We start from the raw sequence: 22,577 nt of genomic DNA on the forward strand, positions 1-22,577 counted from the left end.
TAATGAATTGTTCCTCTGCATATTGATGACTCAGTTGTGTCCTGTTGGTGTTTGTGTTTTTTAATTATTTTAATATTTATTGTATTTTTATGTAGTATGATTTTATGGTTTTAATTAATCGAATAAAGTGAATTTGACTGACTGACTGACTGGCAGCCAGGCGTCCCTCCACTAAGAGGGTATACACCTGCTGGGGGAACAAATTTGTGGAATGGTGCACAGCAAAGGTTGTGGATCCCCTCTCTGCCCCTCTTTCTGAGGTTCTTTTGTTCCTTCTTTCTTTGGCCCAGCAGGGCTCTGCTCTGGGCACTATCAAGGGTTTTTCTCTCGGCCATCTCAGCCTTTCTTCGGCTTCCTGATCAGCCTCCCTTTTCAAGTCCCCGGTTGCAAATCGTTTCTTGAATGGCATAACTCATATCTTTCCTCCTGTTCCCTTCGTTATGCCTCGGTGGGACTTGAACCTGGTTTTAACTTATTTAATGTGTGCTCCCTTTGAGCCGCTTCACAACTGTCCTTTGAGGCTTTTTAACTCTCAAAACTGCGTTCCTGGTGGCCATCACCTCTGCCAGACGGGTGAGTGAGCTCCAGGCGCTTTTTTCCAAGCCTCCTTTTCTATTTGTCCACTAGGACAAAGTTGTCTTGAGAACTCGTCCTTCTTTCCTGCCCAAGGTGGTTAAAGACTTTCATATCGGGCAGTCCATCACCTTGCCCATCTTCTTTCCGCCTCCGCATCCCTCGAAAGAGGAAGAGGCTCCACCTTCTGGACCCAAAACACGCGCTCTCCTTTTATCTAGACCGCACACGCCAGTTCCGGGTGGACGACCAGCTCTTTGTTGGTTACGTGGGCGCTAAGAAGGGACGGGCGGTGCACAAGCGGACCATCTCTCGATGGGTCGTGTTGTGCATCAAGGTCTGTGGAACAGGGTAGACTCGCAGGATACTCCTGTTTATGATCACGGGACATTACAGGAGGTTTTACCACCTTCAACACCCCTCTTCTACCCTTCACAGCCCGTCGATACCGGAACCAGCGCACAGGAGAACGAAGGGATACACTGGCCCTTTAATTCTGAGACAGCGGAGGAATGGGCGGGTCTGTACGATGAGGCGGAGACGTCTTATACGGAAGAACGCCAGAACCAGGTGTGTTTGTTCACCCGGAGAGAAGAGGAGTCGCGGAGGAAGAGTGTCGAGGAGCGGAGCAGTATTGAAGAGGAGACGGAAAGAGCGGAGGACGTAGAGAGCAGAGGAGCAACGGCGCCTGGGACGGAGGAGAAGCCAGGAAGCCAACGTCCTCACGAGTCGCCCTGCCACACACCCAGGGGAGGTGTGTGGCTAACCCAGGTACGCAATACAATCCGGAGCTGGGTGGGACGTAAGGGCGGTTCAACTGTTTAAACTTGGTATCTCCCTGTCCCGGTTTACCCTTCCCCGAGCACTACCCTTCACATCTAGTACCTTGTACCAAAGAGTGTTGCACGGGTTATTGCGTCCTCACACCTTTTTCCCCTCCACTTGTATATTTAAGAACACCACTCTCACGAGACATTATTTTTGTCTGTTTACCCCGAGAGTCAAGACGGACACGGAGGAAGCAACGCCCCGACGGAGTCCTGAAGGCTATCGCCGACTCGACCCAACCAAACATCGCCATAGGAGGTCCAGTAGAAGTCGATCTCTACGTCGAAATGTGCCTCTAAGGAAAACGTGTACTGATCACCTATATTACATAATAAAACCCGTTAAAACTAAGACCCCCTTATTGCCCATTTCTCTCGAGCCTGTCACAGTCTATTACTCCTTGACGAAAAAAGAGCCTCCTGTCGGGCTGAGGGCCCATTCCACTTGGGCCACGGCGGCTACTACTGCCCTGGGTCCAGGAGACCCCTTGCAGGACATCTGTCAGGCAGCAACGTGGGTTTCGCTGCACACATTTGCTAGACACTACTGCCTGGACAGCCAGGTCCGGAGAGATGGCTTTTTCAGCCGTTCCGTTCTCCAGGACTTTCTGGTGTGATCTTGGTTTGCAGACCCACCTCCAGGGTTGGTATTGCTGGGGTATCTATTCTAAGGTAAGGAATCTAATACTAACCTGTTTCTTTCTAATGCACAAGTTACTTACCTTCGATAACGATATATCTGTAAGAAACAGAAGTTAGTGTTAGATTCTGTACCGCCCCACCCATCCTCCCCGTTCTGCGAACCGATATCTAGGGTTAAGGTATCTCCCTTTGAGGGCCCTAGTTTCATGGCACCAGTGTCGGTCTCTGGCATGGCTCTGCGTTCCTGGTGCGGAAAGCTATGTACAAGAACTAACGTCAGCATGCGAGAGTGGCGTCTTAGTGCTCCGACTACGTCATCCCGGCGATCACGACGCCCACGACGGACGCGGAGCCGCAGACGACGCCTACCCATGCGCAGGGGTACTGCTACGCAAGACTTTCAGGATCCAGTCTGACGCCTGGGGATATTCTAAGGTAAGGAATCTAACACTAACTACTGTTTCTTACAGATATATCGTTACCGAAGGTAAGTAACTTGTGCTTTACTTCTATTTATTACACAGCACTACTAACACATTGGTATATCTCCTACCCTGAGATACACAACAATACTTCAATGCAATAAGTTAAGTAGCACAGGAAGCTATGATTTCCAGGTGGACACCCACCCATTTACCAAGCAAGTAGAATACAAACTGCAAAGGACAGGACTTGGATCAGAAGACCCAGAGCATCCGGCACACAAGGAACCACCAAGGATAAGTACCCAGGAACCCCCCGAAGGCTGTGTGCAGAGTGGGAATCAGCTGCGTGCCCAATGAAGTCAATGGAGAAGTTGCAGTTTTGCAGAAGAAGGCCCCTTCCTTAGGACCCCGAATAATTCTCTGGGAAGACTGCAGGATTTGGAGAGCCTCCACACCGATAGATGCCCTGGAAACCAAGTTATCTTTACAAGGGAAGGTAGGTGCATATGGGGTGAAGAGATGTCACGAACCTCCATATACGACAATGGAAGACCTGGAGAAGAGTGCCTCTGGAGAATAAGGTGAAGAAGTCCGGTGAAATTCAAGGGAGAATTCTGGAAGTGAGGAACCTGCCAGCAGAGGGGAAAGAGTCTATGCCACTCAGGAGTGACCAGGAGGCACGGAATAGCAATGCCCACTGATGATGGACGGTTCAAACGAGTTGACGGGGACCTTTTAGCTGCAGCTTTGAGGACCAGGCGACGCTGAGGAAGACCTGAAGTTGTGCACAAGCTGGTCCAAGTCAGATATTAGTGACTAGGTGGTTGGTGTCCGGCGGGAGCACCAACAAGCCTAGGCAGCCGCAACTGGTAGGCAGTACAAAGAAGAGCAACGTTGGGACCAGCAAGGGACTCACCACAAGCAGAAGAGTCAGAGCAGGCCCGAGCAAGCAGGGGAGCCCACTGAAGCAGGAGAAGACTCCGGTGGACCCACCGGCCGAAGGCACAGGAGTCACTTGAGGACCTCAATCAGCTCACAAAGCAAAAAGGCCCATGGTGCAGAGGATGCGGTGAGGATCCGTCCTTGACAGAAAGAGATGCTGGAGCTTATTGTAGGCCCAAGAACTCTGGAGTGCAGAGCCAACAAGCCTTGGCAACTGCAAGTTGACAGGGTGCACAGGGGTTCAGTCCCAGCGGTTGCGACGAGGCATGCTGGCCTCAAAATTTCAGAGAGGACAGGTCTGACCTTGAGGGAGTTGTAGAATCAGCACCTATGTTGCTGAGCCTCTGGAAGTCCGTGGTGCATCAGGACCAGCGGACCAGTCAACTTTGTTGCGGTGCCTGCAGGGGAGGGACTCCTTCACTCCAAGGGAGATTACTTTGGGTGTCTTGGACGCCCACAGGTCTGGTGAAGATCCTGGAAGAAGCAAAGACCCAGACAACAAAGAAGACTTGAAGAACAGCGAGACCAGGAGCAGCAGAAGTCTTCTTTGGTGCAGTCGCGGTTCCGGGCGAAGTCCAAGTGCCCAGACGGTCGAAGAGGGATGTAGTTTCAGGCTTGAGTCTTGTCCCACCACGTATCTAAAGAACCAACTACAAATAAGCACTTAAGTACCCTAGTGAAAGGGTTGTAATGACTCAGGGGTCCCTCCCAGAGGAGAAGCTGGCCATGTCCTTTGTCCAGTTTTGAGCAGGAGTCAAGTGCTCCCTAAATTGGCTCAAAATGGAGTATGCAAGGATGGCACCAAATGTGTCCTTTAAGCAGTCTGGTGGTGCTGGCAATACACTATGTCCTGTCTGGGAGGTGGTCACACCTCCCTGCAACAGGAAACCTATTGTTCTACCTTCCCCTGCCCAAGCTTGGCTCAGCAGCAAGAGGGCAGAATCGTGACTGTGGTCGGAAGCAGCACTAGCTTGCTGTCAGACCCTGAAAGGCGTTAACGATGAGTACAGGGGGAGGGGCACCCCCCAGTATATGGGATCATACTTCAACACTGGAATCGGTGTTGGGTTATGATTCTAACATGTTTGATACCACACATGACCGGTTTCGGTGTAGCTGCTATATAGTTAGACATCTTGTAACGACTGATGTCCACTATATGTATTAAATGGCTGACCTCACTTACAAAACCTGGAGAATGGACTCCGGGTTTTGTAGGGGTGTTCTGCTCATGTAGGGGTGCCCTCACACTTAAAACCAAGCACCCTGCCCTCCGGACTGAAGAGCCTGCCTTAGGGGTGACTTATAGGTTTCAAGTGCAGTGACCTCAGATATAAGACCAGGTATATATGTTGTGAGGTGCAGGCACCAACTCACACGGACTGCAATGGCAGACCTGTAGTCCCAGTTTAAGTGGACACCCATGGGTGGCATAAGACATGCTGCAGCCCATGGGAGATCCCAGGTGTACATAGGCCCTAGGTATCTTAATTCTGTTTGCTAGGGACTTACAAGGGTACACCAGTAGGCAACTGTGGCTCTAAAGAAGTACTTAACATGGTCAATTTAGGGAGAAAGCACAATGACTGAGGCCCTGACTAGCAGGATCTCAGTCAGACTAGGTCAAAAACATACTTACACCAGGCAAAAAGTGTTGGTAACCATGCTAGAAAGATCCTACCTTCCTACACTGAGCTACTGTCTTTACTTCATAAAGCATTCACTTGCTTGTTGTAAGTATTTTTGAGAGACAGTGGTTTCTATACAGTTTTATTCTTTCACAACCTATAAAAAACACTTCCGCATAAAGAGTTCAGGGTGAGCCCTCCAAGCACCATACTGGTGCTGGCAAAGGATTGCCTGTATGAAGAAGCATTCCACATATTGCAGGTGACAGGCTGCGTTCTTTTTTAAATATTTTTCTCTTTAAAAATAAAATTCCCCTTCAAACTAGTCTCAGTCATAGCACTATCGAAAACAGAATGTATAAATATTAAGGATTATACAAACTGGATATTAAACCCTGCTTTGCTCTACCATTCTTTGGGAGGTTTGCAGCTACTTTAGTGGTGTGGTACTGGTAGGGCTCTATGAGATCCTTGGTTTCTCATCAGCTTGTGTTTATTTAATTCTGTCTAAGCCATGGATGTTCTACATAGTTGTATTTTAAACTGACATTAAGTTCTCTCTGAACATATTTTCTGTTGTGCTTGAACGTGTGTATACTTGAATCAAAGGCTATTGCTAGGTGTAAAGACTCCTTTATTACGTGTGGGTAAAAGTTTAATAGGGCTGCATTCTTCCGTGAGATCGATGCAAAATATACCACAGCTAAATATCAATATATGGCTTTCTATTGACATGAACCTATCAAGCGTAGTTGTGTGCTAGCCATGCAGGCATGTCAAGCAAAGTCATTAATCTCAGGACAGATTTTCATGAAGAGTTATCCAATTGGCCTCTTGTGTACCTGAAGCCTGACCAGCTACATCTATCTACTTCTATAGAATTTCTGTTTTGGAAAGTCTGTCCAAATTGTTGGTAGTAATAGCGAGCTATCCTTGTGAGTGATATAGCTCATGGTGACTCTAATGCTTCTGATAACTCTGCTAACGCTGCACATACCTCCCACATTTCTTAATATTGACCAATGGGGTGGAGTCTTGTCTGCTTGAATCAACCATAGATGTACCCAGAATAAATAAGATGCGCATTCCAATTTTATTGTATACAGATGATGCAGTTTTAATTGCGCGCACGGGGAGAACGCTCCAGAAACTGTTGAGTAATTATGTAGAATTCATGCAAAGTCTGGATCTTCATACAAATGAATCTAAGTCATTTGTATTAATTGCAGGAAAAAAGAAGAAAACACCCTTTTCTTTCTTTATTTGAATCGTAAAGTGGTACAGACATACCTATTTTCCTACTTAGGGGTGACCTTTGACTATCGAGCATCTTGGGGGAATATGGTGGAGAATCGATGGATGATGCTGGTAAAGAGTACAAATGCAATACGCTCCTTTTCGAAAAAATTGGGAACAAGAAGCCCAGCAATTGTAAGGAAGGTCTATGGGGCAAAATCTAGTGCAGTAGCTGCATATGGTGCTGGAGTGTGGGGCCATGTTAAAGTAAAGGATATACAAATAATAGAGGATAGTTTCTGGAAATCTATGTCGAGTCTTCCCAATAGTTGTTCCAGTTTTAAACTACATCAAGAGTTAAATATCCCCTATATACCCGATCAGATTGCCCCTATTCTTCTCTGGCACTCAGTATGGTCCAGAGATACCATGTCCCTCACCCAACAAATAATAACTGACTGTTTAGCCCTGAAACATTCAGAGAATGTTCAATGGTTAAAATACGTGAGAAATACCTTATATACTTTAGATTCTGGGAGCTTGTTTGAGTCACCGGGAAATTGTGTATCTGTCTCAAAAAAACTTTTAAAAACTTGTTTTTTAGACTGTGCTAATGATGCGAGAATGAATGTACTTTATAATAAATCTACTATAAGGGAATACTTGGGAGGGCCCACTGCAGGTTGAAGAGATCCCTCCTTTCTGGAGTTTGTTACAAGCCCTTGGCACAGATGTATTCTGTTACGATTTCCCCTAAATTATATCCCATGTATGCTGGGCTACCCTGCTGGTATTTATTCTAGTAGTGATCTTACATGTTGCCCATGCGATGATTTTTCCCTACAAACTGATTTGCACGTTTTCTTCGTCTGTAAATTTTATTGTAATCACCGTAAAAAGGTTTTAATTCCTCTTTTACGTAAATTTGATTTTAGACGGTCGCCCTGCCTTACATTCTTTACGAATGTTGTCTGATCCCCTAATCTGTTTGAGTGTCGCCTCATTCTTATGTGCGTCTCTGAGAACAAGGAAATTGACCAATTGCTGCTATGAATTGTCTGTTTTTTTTAGAATTTTTATCTGTATTGTATCTCTGTAACTTTTATGATTAATAATGTATTAATCGAATAAAGTAATTTTGAATTTGAATTTGACTGTGCTTCTCTGACTGTCCTGAATCAGCTGCATGGGTGAAAGGAGCCAGGATGCACATATGAATATAGATACAGATGCCAAACTGGTAGTGCATAATTTTGGTTTGAAGATCTTTGAGAAGTAGGGTCCATGTCACTCGAACAGTGGGAAACATGTCCTGATGGTTGATCATGGGAGAGAGCCATGTACTGTATTTGCAAGCATCAACTTAAAGGTGACTTCACCTTTTTGATATAATGCGTAGAAAGTGACTGTATTTCAAAATATTACCTCTGTAATATAAGTGGACGAAAGAAATAGCTTGGCACATTTATGCAAGATGTAAAAAAATTGCCGAATGGATGTTTGCTACCTAAAGTAACTGTTCTTTTTTTTCTTTTCTGCATCAACAAAACATCGAATTTTCAACACTTATGAAGCCGGGAGACTTGAAGAAGAGAATAGAATCCCTTATAGACCGAGACTATATGGAGCGGGATAAAGACAACCCAAACCAGTACCACTATGTTGCATAACCAAACGCTCAAGACTATTTTGTAGCACTAGAAAGTACCTTAAGGACACAGAACACAGCCTATGTTATTCTCAGACAAGATGTTGTCCACTGTGAATCAAACGGATAACTCAGTCAGCTGAAGAAGTAATACAAAACTTTGTGGGATCATCCACCGACAAGTTTGGTTCTGTTTCGCACAAGTGCTTGGCCGCTGTGATTGCCACTCTGCTTTTGATGCACATTAAGTTGTACGTGGAGAGCTTCTTTACAATGTTTGAGACATGGGTGCACATCTTGGTGCATCAGAGCCTCATGTGTTTATAAATTCCCTTCTATAAACGTTTCCTTAGGCTGCGTTGTTTTGACTGCAAGTGTGAGCTGCAAATAAAACATGAACAAAATAAGCTGATCACTGAATTATGGGTACAGCATTTATCGTAATGCATAATGGATTGGAATAAACAGTTTTAGGAAAGTAATATTCTGGGGTGCTTTGAAGCGCTGATTAGACTGGTGTACTTTAAAACAAAGGAGGGATCCACTTGTGGCTTGTAAACAATGAATGAAATGTTGTGACTTTATATTATTTCGAAAAAATTTGCAATCTTGTCATATTGATTTAAAATGCTTTGCTATCTTTAGTTACGTACAACATGTGCCCACGCACTGCTGACCTGATCTCATTTTGCCACATACTGAGTCCTCGTAGTTTGTGTGACCGTGCTGTGCTGTAATGGGAGGCTTCTTGTTGGTAAGTGGCTCAAAAAGCATTTATGAATTAATACGGCTCCATTTTGTCTCGTCCGTACCAACATGTAAGGGACGGCGTCACGCTTGACCAGTGCCTGGCTTGCCCACCTCTATGACCAGGACTATAAGGGTAGGAAACCTAACAACGCATTCATGAACCAGAATTATCTGTTTGCAGGTCTCTCTTCGATTAAACTGGTCGAAAGAGATGCAGTCATTTCGAGAGAAGGAGCAGGAGTATCTTGGAGAAGATATACATTAAAAAAAGATTTTTTAAAAGGATAAATGAAACACTATCTATAGCAACAAATATTGGGTTTGCTGGGTGCCCCCTAATGTTACAATACGTGTTACTTGGGAGTAAACCAGCTCTTAGAATTTAACCTTGCACAGACCTCATGGTTCTTCTAACCAGAAATCTCTTAAAGCTCATGCTGCTCAAACTCTCTAGCTAGTGCGCAACAAATACCCCATTGTTTTCCAATCCCAATTACTTGGTTTCGCGCCAAACAACTTTAACCTGAAATTCTGGTCCTACAATACCAGGGAAGCTCTCTTAGGCGCCAAGATAACAACTGGGTTCCAGTATGCATAAGGTATAGTTTCTAGTTCATTTTTTTAGTTTTAGTCGTCGTAACTGTATTATTCGTCTGTTGGATTTGTTTTGGAGAATGAGATTCCATTTTGCAGACACTGCTCTGCTACAAGTTGCTGCTGTTCGATATAATTTGGCACTCTGTAGAACTGCTGCAATACATCTAGCTCTCTTTACCGCCAAGGAAAATTTCAGGACATCTCAGCGTGCAATGTGCTACTGCTGCCTTATACTCTAGGAACAAGGTTTGTAGGCTCGATGTTGTTAAAGACTAGTCTCGAGTTGAAAGGGTATTGTCAGTCAAACTAGTTACATGCTGTACATACATAATACAACTTGATTTGATTGGTAATTGAACTCAGTAGTGGATTTGTAACTACAGGAGAATTTGTTTGTGTGGTTACATTTATAAGTTGCACTACATAAATACCAATATCACAAGATCCGCATACAGTTTTAATTGCAACGAAAAAGTACCAAAGGTGTTTTGATAAAGGCAAATTAGTGTTATACTAATGTATGTACATTTTCTAGAAAGCATTTATTAAACTGCGTAATTTAATATTACATAGCATTAAAATGCTTAGGTAACTCCCTTTGTTTCTGAGTGTTGTTTGTAAATTGTCTTTAAATCATATAAAAACATTGTTGGCGCTGAATGTAAGCATTTTAAATATATTTTTGGTAGAGTTTAAATCATTCGAAAAAAAATGCAGCGTTATAACTTGCATAGATTTTAGATTACGAAAATAAAATTGATTCGTACTGTGTACACAATTATCTCTTAGCCGTCACGCTTTCAAATCGGCAACATTAGTGCTCAGAAGCAGCCTTGTCTGCCGATTAATTTCCATATATAAGTGAACAGGTACCCAACTGGCCTTGCCACTGGTTTCACATTGAACATAGCAATCGGTGCTCAACTACAATACTAAGAAACACTTGGGAAGATGACATGCACTGAGGGGCATTAATAGATGTTGTTGACTAGAGAGACTTGCCTTAGTTGTCAGGGTTGGACTGGGAACCCTGGCAAATTTTGTCAGATCCTCCCCTATACTACATGTAGTGTGCAAACAAGTCTGGCTATGGAACAGGGGGGTTGGCAGTGCTTCCCCAAGAAATTTATGAAAACAATTGCAAATATGATATGTTTTGCAACATATTTGATTATTGAACCTTGTGCAATCATTGTATAGATGGACATTGGAGGCTGGGCTGCATGGGTCAATGAGTGACTAGTTGCATGGTGATTAGAGGTTTTGTAAGAAAATGACTCTTTTTGTATGGTCACCTGCACTTTTTTGGAGTGTTGCTCCTGGGCTTTCGACCGTTAATACCTCTTGCTTTCTGGGCTGCTGCGCTCTTGCTCTGTGGGACTCGGTGGCACTGGTGCTATCAATGGTCCCAGAAGAAGAATATGCGATTCTCACTCGTGCCAGGCTAGAAGTCCGAAACACAGGGAAATTCACTATAATGTGTTTGGACTGTCTAAATTGGCAGCGCAGTGGACTCCACTCTGCCCCGTTCCCGCAGTTCCAGCTGTCTCCCTCCCCCCGTTCGGAGGAGACTGTAAGAGATCTGCAGTGGTGGTTACTGAATCGTAATCCGGTCAGCAGCCACCGACCTCTCTCCCATCCCCTTCCAGATCTGTCAATGGTGACTGATGCATGGTTTCTTGGATGGGGTGGCCACCTGGGAGAGGTGGAGATCAGAGGACACTGGTCTCTGATGAGGACCCTGCCCCACATTAACCTGTTGGAGTTGAGGGTCAGCCACTTGACGTTAAAGGCCTTCCTGCTGTCCATCAAAGGAAGGCTGGTGCAGCTGTGCACAAACACCACCACCACTACTGTATGTTACTGCAATAAGCAGTAGGAGGGGGTCGTTGACCCTGCCCCAAGATGCTCTGCACTTTCAGACGTGGCTCGAATGTTTGAACATCTCCTGAGAAAAACCAAAGGGGATGATGGACGTAGTGTTGAACATTGCAAGCACTCACCCCCAGACAACTGATCTGGGTTTAATCCATCATCATTCTTTAGCTCACTCCGCCACCCCAGTTCTGACATGGCCTATGCAAATCAGTCTGACCCTGTGCCTCATGGGAACAGTCCAGCCCGAACGGCCCAGCCATGTCTTCCCTGGACCGGAAACAAACATCTTGGGACCGGTTTCTGGCTAATCGGACGTCATCAGCCAGGCTAACTTGAATCCAGTGGCAAAGTGAGCAAGGGACCCATGTCTTTGGTTTTGCATATTTTGCACATCTTCCTGGTCACACAATACCTGGTGTGAAGTCTGAATGCCAGGGCAGACTTACTCAGCCGTCCACGGCCTGTGGACCACAAATGACGTTTAGACCATGAGGTGGTGCAATGTGTCTTCTGCAAATGGGGAGAATGTTGGCTCGATCTATTTGCCATCGCCGAGAACATACAGTGTCAGCTCTTCTGTGTGTGGAAGTTTCAAAAGTGACTCTCGCTAGGAGATTAATTCCGCTTGGAGTGGAACTCGGGACTGTTGTACGCCTTTCCACGGATACCACTTTTGCTTTGAGTCCTCAAGATGATCAGAACCGGGCCTCAGTCATCTTTGTGACTCCGGACTAGGCACATAGGGTATGGTATTCCGAATTCTTGGGCATGAGCATCCATCTTCTGATTAGGCTGTCTCTTTGGGAGGATCTCCTGCTGCAGCAGCAGGAAAGGTCCTGCACCTTAACCTATTCACACTACATCTTCATGTTTGAGATTAAGCAGCGGCAGCTGAGTGTCTTTGATCATCCTTCCAAAGTTGTGGTAGTTATTCTGACAAAACTGCAGTCAATAGAGAGCCCCCCCCCCCCCTAAACTCCAAAAGGACGGGGCAGTAAATAAGACTTGTAAAGTTGAACAAATATCCCTTTGGGGCTCGATAGAAATTGCTTCAATTCAAACAATTATACACCACCATTCTCAATATTCCACATTCAGTGGTCTCCCAAGATTAACCAAAAATCTGTGGCACACGATAAAAATGTATCAAGCTTTTAATATCATATATACCTATCTCATATATTTGATTAAAGTCATATATCTGTAAAATGATCACAATTTGATTCCCTACTCAATGTGTTGTCTCATAAAGTAAAATCCCCAATGTACATTACATTTGAAAGTAGCAAAATGTATAGAGTAAAACACGGCAGGGTAAATTTACTTTGACTTATTGAAAGAAGACAAAACACTGGAGAAAAAGACAAAAACACATCGGGCAATGCACAAAACTAATCTGTTAAAATCAATATCATGAAGGCCTAGTACTTGACATAATCATCACTTGGTGCGTCCAGACGTTTATGGAATTAGTCTCAGTATTACGTTGACTCGTTTCAGTGGTAAACATGGAATGGGACCACCTTCCTTAGGACTTGTTAAAATCTCACAAACTCATACTTATAAATTGGTATTACCTAAGTCAGGAGTGTAATGTGTCAGGTCCATTTCCTGGCTTGTCAAATAGATCCTACATCCTTTGTTATGGGTCTATTATACGAAAGTACACCACGGGGCGTAGAAAAAGAGCTTTCCGATAAAATCAGGCATTGATCAGCGTCATCGTAATGTAATGTAATGTAATGGGGTTTTTGTAAAGCGCAGGCTGCACTCCAGGGAGCGTTTTTGCGCTACAGAAAGAGGGTCAGAAAATCAGACGTCTGGTAAGTGTGGTGGGGAAGGGGGGAAGTTCTATACAAGGTTTTTACATTGTTCCTCGGAAAGGGTGAAGATCCAAGTTTTGAGGGTTTTTCTGAAGATTGATTCTGTGGGGATTTGACGGAGAAGATGGGGGAGAGTGTTCCAGGCTTTGGAGCCTAGCACCGCCAGGGATTTTCCTCCTTTAGTCTTGAGTCTGAAATTGGAGATGGTGAGAAGATTGGCCCTTTGAGATCTAAGACATCGTGTGGGGGTGTAGTGTTTGAATATTCTTAGTATGTAGTTGGGTTCCTTTCCGTTGAAAGCCCTGAAAGTGATCAGTAGGATTTTAAAGAGCACCCTTTTGTAGATGGGCAGCCAATGTAGGATGTTCATTGCTGCTGTGGCCGAGGTTCTCTTTTTCCATCCTAACACTAATCTTGCCGCAGCATGTTGCACTATCTGTAGTTTGTGGCAGACTTCTCTATTGGTCCCTGCATATAGACTGTTACAGTAGTCGATGCGGGAGGTTATGAGGGCTACTGCGACCGTTTTCCTTGCGGAGATGAGAATCGGGTCAAAAAATTTCCTGAGCCCTTTTATAATTCCAAAGCAGGTCCCTGCTACGGCCGTAGCCTGCTGTTTGAAGCTCAGGGAGGGGTCGAATTTGATCCCTTTGATCGTTACTCTCAGTCTTTTTAATCAACCCATGGTGTTATCATTCTCAGGTTTCACCATATGTTGCAAACATTAAGTCACCCGGACCTATAATTCAGCGTTGTGCATTGCACAAATCCACACGTTGGTTGGAGTTGGGTGTCCCCTAACAAAATCTGTATACACCTGCCTTTGGGACAACTTTGTGGCTGGGTGTTCGAACCACCTCTTGCCAAACTGACTGAAGTGTTACTGTTTGTGTTATCATTGGCCCAGCAAGGTCTGGCACTGGATACTGTTAAGGGGTTTATGTAGGCTATCTCGCCCTTACTGTGATTGCCGGATCAGTCTTCCCTGTTGAGGTTATCCATTATGAGTCGTTTTTTGAAAGGTCTGCAATAAATGTTTCCGCCTTCCCCTTTTAATATGCCCCAGTGGGACTTGAATTTAATTGTAACCTATCTGATATGTTCTCTTTTTGAACACATGCATAGATGTCCTCTCAGGATTCCAACTCTCATAACAGTCTTCTTGGTGGCTCTTATATCAGCTTCAGGCCCTCTTTGTTCACCCACTGTGTACTACTTTCTACCAGGCCAAATTAATTCATCGAATGCATGCCTTATTTCTACCTAAGGTGGGGGACTCCCTTTCACATAGTTAGACGATCACCCTTCTGACGTTCTTTGCTCCCTCTCACCCCCTCCTATGAGAAGGAGGGACTTGATCATTTGGATCCAAAGAGAGCCCTTAGTTCTTACTTTAAATGTACCAAAGACTGGACGGTCAGCTTTTCATTGGATACACCAGAGCAAAGAATGGCAAGGCAGTGCAGAAGAGGACTATCGCTTCATGGATCATACTCTGCATAAAAATCTGCTAAGTGTTAACTAAAAAAACAGCTTCCAGAAGGTTTTAGGGCTCACTCCACCAGAAGCTGCAACTAATGCATTGGCACGTGGATTTCCTAGCTTTGACATCTGCCAGACGGCTACATGGGAATTGCTCTATATGTTCACGGAGTGCTACTGTCTGGACCGTTAGGTCTGTCAAGATGGGTATTTTGCCCATTTAAGCTAGTTCACAGTCCCTCCACTGGGAGGTTATTACTGTGATATCTATTCTAAAGGAAAGAATCTGCAGTTAGAAGTCACTTCCAGAAAAACAAGTTACTCGCCTTCTGTAACATCTTTTCTGGTAAAGACTCTAACTACAGATTCCTACTAGACCTTTCCTTCCCGCTTGCTCTGCGAACTAGATTTCTTCCTCTGGAAGCCCTTCATTAGATTCAGCACACTATTCACGGTCATTCTGATGTGCCTCTGTGCCTGTGGCCATGGAATGTGTCATCGAAGAAACAAGCGTTCGCACACTTGAGTGGTGCCTATATAGGCTCCGTGTACCTCACATCTGGTGCGGTCGACGCAGAGCTGTCAGTGCCTCCTACTAGCGCACAAAGGTACTTCTCAAGATTTCCCGGATTCTGTGGGACACCTCGGGAATATTCTAAGATAAGGAATCTGCAGTTAGAGGCTCTATCAGAAAAGGCATTACAGAAGGTAGGTAACTTATTCTTTAAGTCATAATACCAACCAGAGTGGCAGCAAGCCCAAGGAGTATTTGATACGGGCGATACAGGAAGCATCCAGTTCCATCAACAAGGAGCAGTTTACTCCTTTCTAGGATTATCAGAGTAGTATGCCGAATTTAGAGAGATTTTTGCAAGCAGAACTAAAAAGATGCAAAGTTTGATCAAGAAAGACAACTCTGTATGGTGCCAGCAGTGTGAGTGGGATTGTATTAAAGTAAAAGAGGAAATCTGTGCAACCCAGTGTTGGAAGCTGTTCGACACCAAATTGTCCACAGCTGTGTTGACAGATGCAAGCAATTGTTCATTGGGCACTGTCCCATGCAGGTGAGTGATAAGGAAGAAGTTTTGGTGATGTACGCTTGGAGAACTTGGAAGCATGCTAAACAGAACTATTGTGTAATAAAGACGGAAGCCCTTATGTGGCACTGAGGTGTAGCTCATTTTAGACAGTTATGTGTACACAATTGGTTGATTTGCCTACATGAAAAGGAGCTGCAAAGGTGAAGCGTTGCACAGTCAAGTGGTGGTGCAAGTTGTAAGATTTTCTGTTCAATATGGAGTATGTTCCTGGAATAAGAAATGTGACAGCAAATGGTCTGTCTTGGCTGCGTCTCGAGGATCAGGAATCTGAAGACAATAAGGAATTTGTGGAGGTTAATTCAATAGATGTTACATGGGACTGTGTGTTGCCTTCGGAATCGGTGGAGGCATCGCAATTAGAGGAGAATCTAAGGAGAGTGGGGGAACAGGTCTGGACTGAATGGCCTGGCAGAAAGGTGCTGGATGAGGCGTTTTAAGGCTTGGAGAATGTCAAGTCAGAATTGTTTTGGTAAGATGATGTTTTCAGGAGGAATGGGACGATAATGGGATGGGTAGGATTAAGGGAACAGATAATGAACTTGGCACATGAGGGATGAGTTCCAAAAAGAGAAGGTTAATGTGAACTTTTAATGATGCAGGTTGGATAAAGACATTGAAGGTATGGTTAGGCAGTGTATACCTTGTGCATAGAGCAACATGTCATCGAAGACTACTAATTATACTTGACCATAAATGGTTAATGCCAGTGGTCCATGGAGGAAACGTCCCCTTGGCTTTGGAATACTATTCACGTTGGCCAGATGTGATGCTTGTGAAACAAGTGGAGACAAAGAACATTATAGAATTCCTGTAAGTTCTCTTTATGAGAAAAGGTGTGCAGGAAGAAATTGTTTGAGGACAACATAGTCCGACTTGTATCAATTGAAATTAAGACGTTTTTGGAATGCTAAGGCACTTAGGAACATCAGTGTTACACTGCCAAAGCAACAGGTTTGTGGAAAGGTGGTACAGAATTTTAAGAGACAGAGTTTACAAAGTACTCTATGTGAAGAAGGAGTCTGGAGGAAAGTGGTTAAGAATTTTCTGTGGGTATCCAGCACCACCCCAAATGCAGTAACTGATATAAATAACACAGTACAAATATGAGATCAAGAGAATACTTGCTCCATGTTTGAGCAGAGCTAGATATTGGATGGAAATTGCTGCACAGTGCGCAAAGGAGATGTAAGTATTGGAAAGGACAAGTTTCCGGAGATCATGACCGTGTCCAGGTTTGATTATTGAGTCAAAGTAAAAATGGGAAAGAAGGCATGGAGGGGGTTTTCCAAATTTTTTAATCCTTTGTGTAGGAAGATTTGTGGTGCAACAGTTTGATGGCAATGTAAAGCACAATGGAAGTGTTGCGCATGCCACAGTGTGATGTCGTTGGGTCAAGGAAAACTGTGTGCGAGAAACTGACCCCGGTATGTATCTTACTTGCGATAAGGAATTATAGCAAGATCGAGAACCCTTCCATTTCTCGTAAAAGCGCTAGGAATGTTCATGAGTGGCTTTATGTGTGGTCTTTACTAGGTTTTTTTCTGATTATTTGTTTGTGTCCTTTGATCATTACTTGTACATTTTTATATTCTGTTGAATGTAAGTGAAAGGAATATATTGTATAATGCATAGATGGCCATGCTGACTCCGCAGTATTTCAAATGTGATATCTTAGAATGCTAAGAAAGTCGGTTGCAGGTTGATCCTCTTGGGTGATGGTCTCACTGTCCTGTGTGCAAATAAATGCATATTAACTACATTTTATGTGTATTTTGTAACATTTCAGTAATCTATCTTGCAATGAACCGAGCTTGAGAAATGGGACCTTCTCTTAACTCTTCGCTCCTTTTAATTTAAGAAGCAACTCCTAAGCTGATCTAAGTACTATGAACTCTAGCCACCAACACTAAATAGTACTTGGAAAGAGTGTCAACAGTGTCAAACGCTACAGATGAGGGGCATGGCCTGAACAGGAATGATATTGGCCACGCTCTACTCATGCAGGCCCCACAAACATACTACCCTGCCACCATCTGCCCATGGCCCTCCCACCCCGGGAGGCCTCGGGGGTGAGGGGGGGGGTGAGGGGTGGGGGGGGGGGTGTCAGTGAACTCCATTCCCTCTGCCCACCTGAAACACAGAGGAGACTCTGTCCATCTGATCTCAACCATCTGACCCCAGGGCAACAAGTGAGCTGCAGATGCTGGCCGAGATGCTGCGAGGTGTGGAAGTCCCTGGAACGGGGAGGCAGGGACCCTGTAGTGGGCACCTGGACCGAGCTGAGCATGGCCACCAGAGTGGTCGGAGGTGACAGGCGTAGCCAGCACGGGCCTGGGAGAGATACACGTGTCCCTGGAGGCACCGGCGTGGAAGTGGAGGAGCTTCCCCATGTCAGAGGCACCGGGAGATTGGTATCCAATAAAGGACTCGGAATACTGGTGCTCACTCCGGAGCTGACACTTGGAGAGGAACGGAAGTTCATGGCCATGATTGGGACCTGGTGAGAGGTTTATCCCTGGAAGGCACTAGACTTGCATTATGGCCCAAAGCTCAGAGAAGTAGCTGAGCCTCAGAGGTTTCGGGGTGCAATGAAAGGACAGTGGGCAGTGGGCCCTGCCTCACGCTGCAAAGGAGAGGAGTGAGGGGAAACAGGACAGGACTTTCATAAACTGTTACACCGGAGGATAGAAACCTCACTACACCAGCCACCTTTTCCTCTAATAGTAATAAACTTATCATGGAACTCCTGTCCAATTAAAGGTGCGGTCACCTAATGAACCCTGCCCTCCTAAGGTGCTAAAATCAGTTTTCTCAGCTCTCCCAAGTCCTCCACTGTTCCTCATTAATTTCTCCCTCTCTAAAGGCCAGGCACCTAGCTCTTTGAAGGTCGCTGTGGTTATTATTCCACTTCAGAAGAAAGTTGATGAGGAGCCCCTCATACTGAAATACTATCGACCACTATCTTTGCTGCCATTCCTTGCAAAAGTTCTGAAAGCTCATGTGGCACAGTGTCTTTGTTCTTTTCTTGAAGAATCAAAATTCTTAGAGCCATGCCCAAGCTGGTTTTCGTCCCACAGACTCCACTGAATCAGTAATCTTTTCAGTGGTAGACTGCGTGTCAGGAGTGTGATAAAAACTCTACACAGGCATTAGTCCTATTGGACCTCTCAGCAGACTTTGACACGATTGACCATACTTTTTTGGTGGACCGTGTCGTGGTGGCGCAGCACTGTGCTTGACTGGATCAAATCATTCCTGGAGGAACATTCCTATTCAGTATGGCCTACCCCCTTTAGGGCAACAGAAGCTTATTTGGATTCTGGAGTACCCCAGTGCTCCACCCTTCCACTGCATCTTCTTAAAATATACATACGCCCCCTCATTGATGCACTCAAAATCATGAATTGCTTAATCTAGAACTATGCAGATTCCTTGCAGCTACTTTTAGGATAGATGTTTCTCCACTATCTAAGGAAAACTTTCAAAATACCATGCATTTTATCCACGATTGGATGAACACTAGTCATTTTAAACTCAGTGCGGATAAAACTGAGATCATCACCCTCAGCTCCCTTAATAAAGCCTCCTAGAGCCAAGCGTTTAATTTGGTGCCTAGGGAAGGGAGCGATCTCCCAGATATACCGCTCCCTAACTACCATGCCCCTGATGCCTTTGATTTCCTTCTGCAGAAATTGGGGAGAGGGTGCTGGGTGGGTAAGCTGGACAATGGTGACTGGAGGGAAGCATGCCTTGCTCTTAGGGAATTGGCAATATCTACACACCTGCGAAGGGTACAGTGAACTACCTCCACACGACCTATTTGTTCTCGTATCGCATGCAATGGATATCTTCTGCTGTGCATACTGCGCACTCCCCGATGCAGACATTTCATATGATGTGGGATCCTTCTGGAGTGTATTGGAGCAGGAGATCTCAGCGGTACTGGAGTGTCTGACCGAATTGGGCCCCCAAACTGGGTTGGTGCCCTCAGCAAGAAAAAGCAATCTATGAGGCACATGGATGCCCTCAGAAGCCTGATAAGTGGTTGTCTTATTATGAACTGTCCTGCTGAAAATATTGACTTATGGCGAGGTCACCTTTTGTACTGTTGTAACTCTAAATGCTCAGCTTTTACTGCTTCTAACTTTGGATGGTGTCACTGTATAAATGAAATAAAAATTGGTTATAATAAAAAAAAACATGAGGCAGTCATCACAGAAAGCAAAATGTACTATCGGAATGCTTCATTTTGACTGACTAATATTGGGGATTCCCCGCCCCCCCCAAAGAGATCTGTAAAAAGCCTCAGGGTCATCATTGATAATGAGTTATCAATAAAACCCCAGTTAGGTGCAGACATTTCGTCCGCCTTCTTGTTGCTTTACAGGTTAACAAAAATCTTCAAGTTTCTTACCATCGAAGCCTTTATCCAGGTTATCATCGCCTTGGTCATATCTCAGCTGGAGTACGCCAGCTCTCTTTATATTGAACTCCCTAAGACCTTTCTTTACGGGCTCCAAGTGGTCCAGAGCAGGCAGCTGGACTGATATTTCAACAGCCCAAACGCTGTCATATTTCCCCTTTACTGAAGGACCTTCATTAGCTCCCAATGGAACAAAGGATTGCCTTTAAAATCGGGTGTATTATCTTTAAAGCTCTTGATGAGAAGAGCCCTGCCTTTATAACATCTCGACTCATGAATTTTCTGTTTGTACTCATGTTCAAAAAGAAAAGAATGGGTGATTCCAGATTTTCTGTCTTGCCCTCCCGAAATTGTAGCTCATTTCCTCCTAATATACAGATGGCACCACGCTACATAAAGTTCAGACAGGCTCTTAAGACCTGGCTTTTACGACAACTGCTCAACTAGAACTTCTCTATTGTCAGCAGTCTGTTTTTTGTTGTTAAGTCCCCTCCGACTATCAATGGCATGAAACCATATGGTGTATGTGTGCTTAATAAATTTCCTGGACATAACATAATCCGGGGTTCCCAATGGAGCGATGCTTGGTGATACCTGGCCGGCCCTGGTGTGGGCTGTGAACCATCAAAGAGAGCCTGATAGGAAACAGGTCCCCTTAAACACCACTCCCCCTGGATATAGCAAGACTGGCACCGCCCACTGGGCACAAGGCCTGAGACCAAAGGAGCTGGTCCCCATTCATTACACTGAAGCTGGGATTAGAAGGGTCCATCCGGGAGCCATGGTACACCCTAAACCAAGATGAAGAAGTGGGAGCGCAAGGAAGTAGGGAAGCCGACGTGACCCTGCTGGGTAGTGGAACGCCACTGGAGGCCCACGCAGAACTGATTCTGGAGGCATCCAGGACACCAGAACAACTTGAGAGCGCAAAATTGAGGATGTGGCCCTAGACACAGGCCTGCTATGAGTGGATCATAAGAAGCAGGTGGCCAAAGTGGCAGACACTGAACATACTTTAAATGAGGTTGAGCCAACAGTCACCGGCCATACCTCCCAACTGCGACACCTTCAGTCGGAAATCAAAAAGCTGACAACCCGACTGGATGATGTGAAAGTCTGATCCAGGCACAATAATGTGCATCTGGGATTCCCGAAAACGTGGAGGGTAACAGCACTAAAATATACGTTGAAAAATGGCTGCTAGAAATGGTGCTTGAGGGCCCGGGCTTCCACTATGTATACGGTTGAGCACACACACAGAGTCCCTGGACGACCACCACCTCTCAACTACTGATATTGCCAGCTTGCCAAACTTTAGGGACCGGGATCACATTCTGCTAAAGGCCCAAGCACGGTGCCTGTGGACAGTTGAGCTGCCAAGTTACTATATACTATAGTACGATATATTTACTTGGCCCTGTGGCACGCTATAAAATTATACATCTGTCTGAAATTCTATATGCCTTGCCGAACTTCTTTTTCGAGATTCCAGATAGGTTTTTGTAAGCAGGTTGAGGCCACGACCCAGTTACTTGTTAGGAACAGTATGTTGGGGCCATCACCCGGTTACTTGTTTGGAAAGGTGGGGCCACACGGATAGCACTATCAAGACAACAAGAAAACATGTGACGGGGGCATTGCACCGCCAAACCAACTATATTTCTGGGTGCCAGAGGTGGTAGTCCTCATTGATTGGTTGTTCACAGACCAAAGGGAGCCCTTGATGGTGATGGACGGGATGGCGATGAGCATGGGGTATATAATGGGTGGATCTACATCAAAGGGAAACTGACGATGCTATCAACCCCCACAGCAAATGTGATCAAGGCCTGGCAGTAAGCCACAAAGTGTAGTGGATGGCTCCAATGGCATCTACTCGAGGCACAGATAGTTGCCCCCTGTTTTTTACTCTTGTTCACTATTGCTATGGTGCCATTGGTGTGCAAGCTATGAACACAGGTGTTTGGCATTCAATATATATAAAGTGGGCACCTTACACCAGTCCAAACGACCCTTATGATGTATGAGGTCCAAGATAACCTTTAGAAAGCTATCCTAGTGGTAGCTGTGGAGAGCAGCCTTCAGGCTTAATCTTGAAGGAATGTAAAGCAGCTTTTTTTTACCAGAATATCACCTCCCGAATGACTAAATTAAGGGGAACCACACAGTAGTTATATAAAAATATGTATTTATTAATATAACACTCTACTATCCTCTGCACGAGGTTAGAACACAAAGCACACAATACGGGATCAATAGAACAGTTGTAAGTAGCACAATACACAGTGGGCTCCAGGGGGTGACCAAACCATATACTAAGATAGTGGTATAACAATCACAACTTGACTAGAGATAATGCCTAGTGCACAAAGAATCGCTGGTACCCCAAGGAACCACCCAAGGTGATGACACAGGGAGCCCACAGCGGACGGGTGCAGTGAGGAAACATGACCTCGTGCTCCGTACAACTCTATGGAAAAGTTGCGGTTGGAAAGTTAAAGTTTAAGGACCCTTCTAAGAGGACTTCAAGCAAACCCTTTGGAACTTAAGAGGTTAGAGAGCCACCCCACCTGTGGATACCGTAGTACCCGAGTTATCTATCC

The 22,577-nt window shown here is 45.0% G+C and overlaps 1 protein-coding gene across 1 annotated transcript in view; it reads left to right on the plus strand.

Moving 5' to 3' along the window:
* Positions 1-9,864, plus strand: part of LOC144773090 (cullin-4A) — a 468,683-nt gene extending 458,819 nt beyond the window's left edge. The window contains exon 20 of the mRNA XM_078657905.1: positions 7,848-9,864. Within this exon, the coding sequence (XP_078514031.1) occupies positions 7,848-7,943 (96 nt within the window). The 3' untranslated portion in view covers positions 7,944-9,864. The remainder of the gene's footprint in view (positions 1-7,847) is intronic.
* Positions 9,865-22,577: the final 12,713 nt, after the last annotated feature.

Source organism: Lissotriton helveticus, chromosome 8 (assembly GCF_964261635.1).
Source record: "Lissotriton helveticus chromosome 8, aLisHel1.1, whole genome shotgun sequence".
NCBI classification, from domain to species: domain Eukaryota; kingdom Metazoa; phylum Chordata; class Amphibia; order Caudata; family Salamandridae; genus Lissotriton; species Lissotriton helveticus.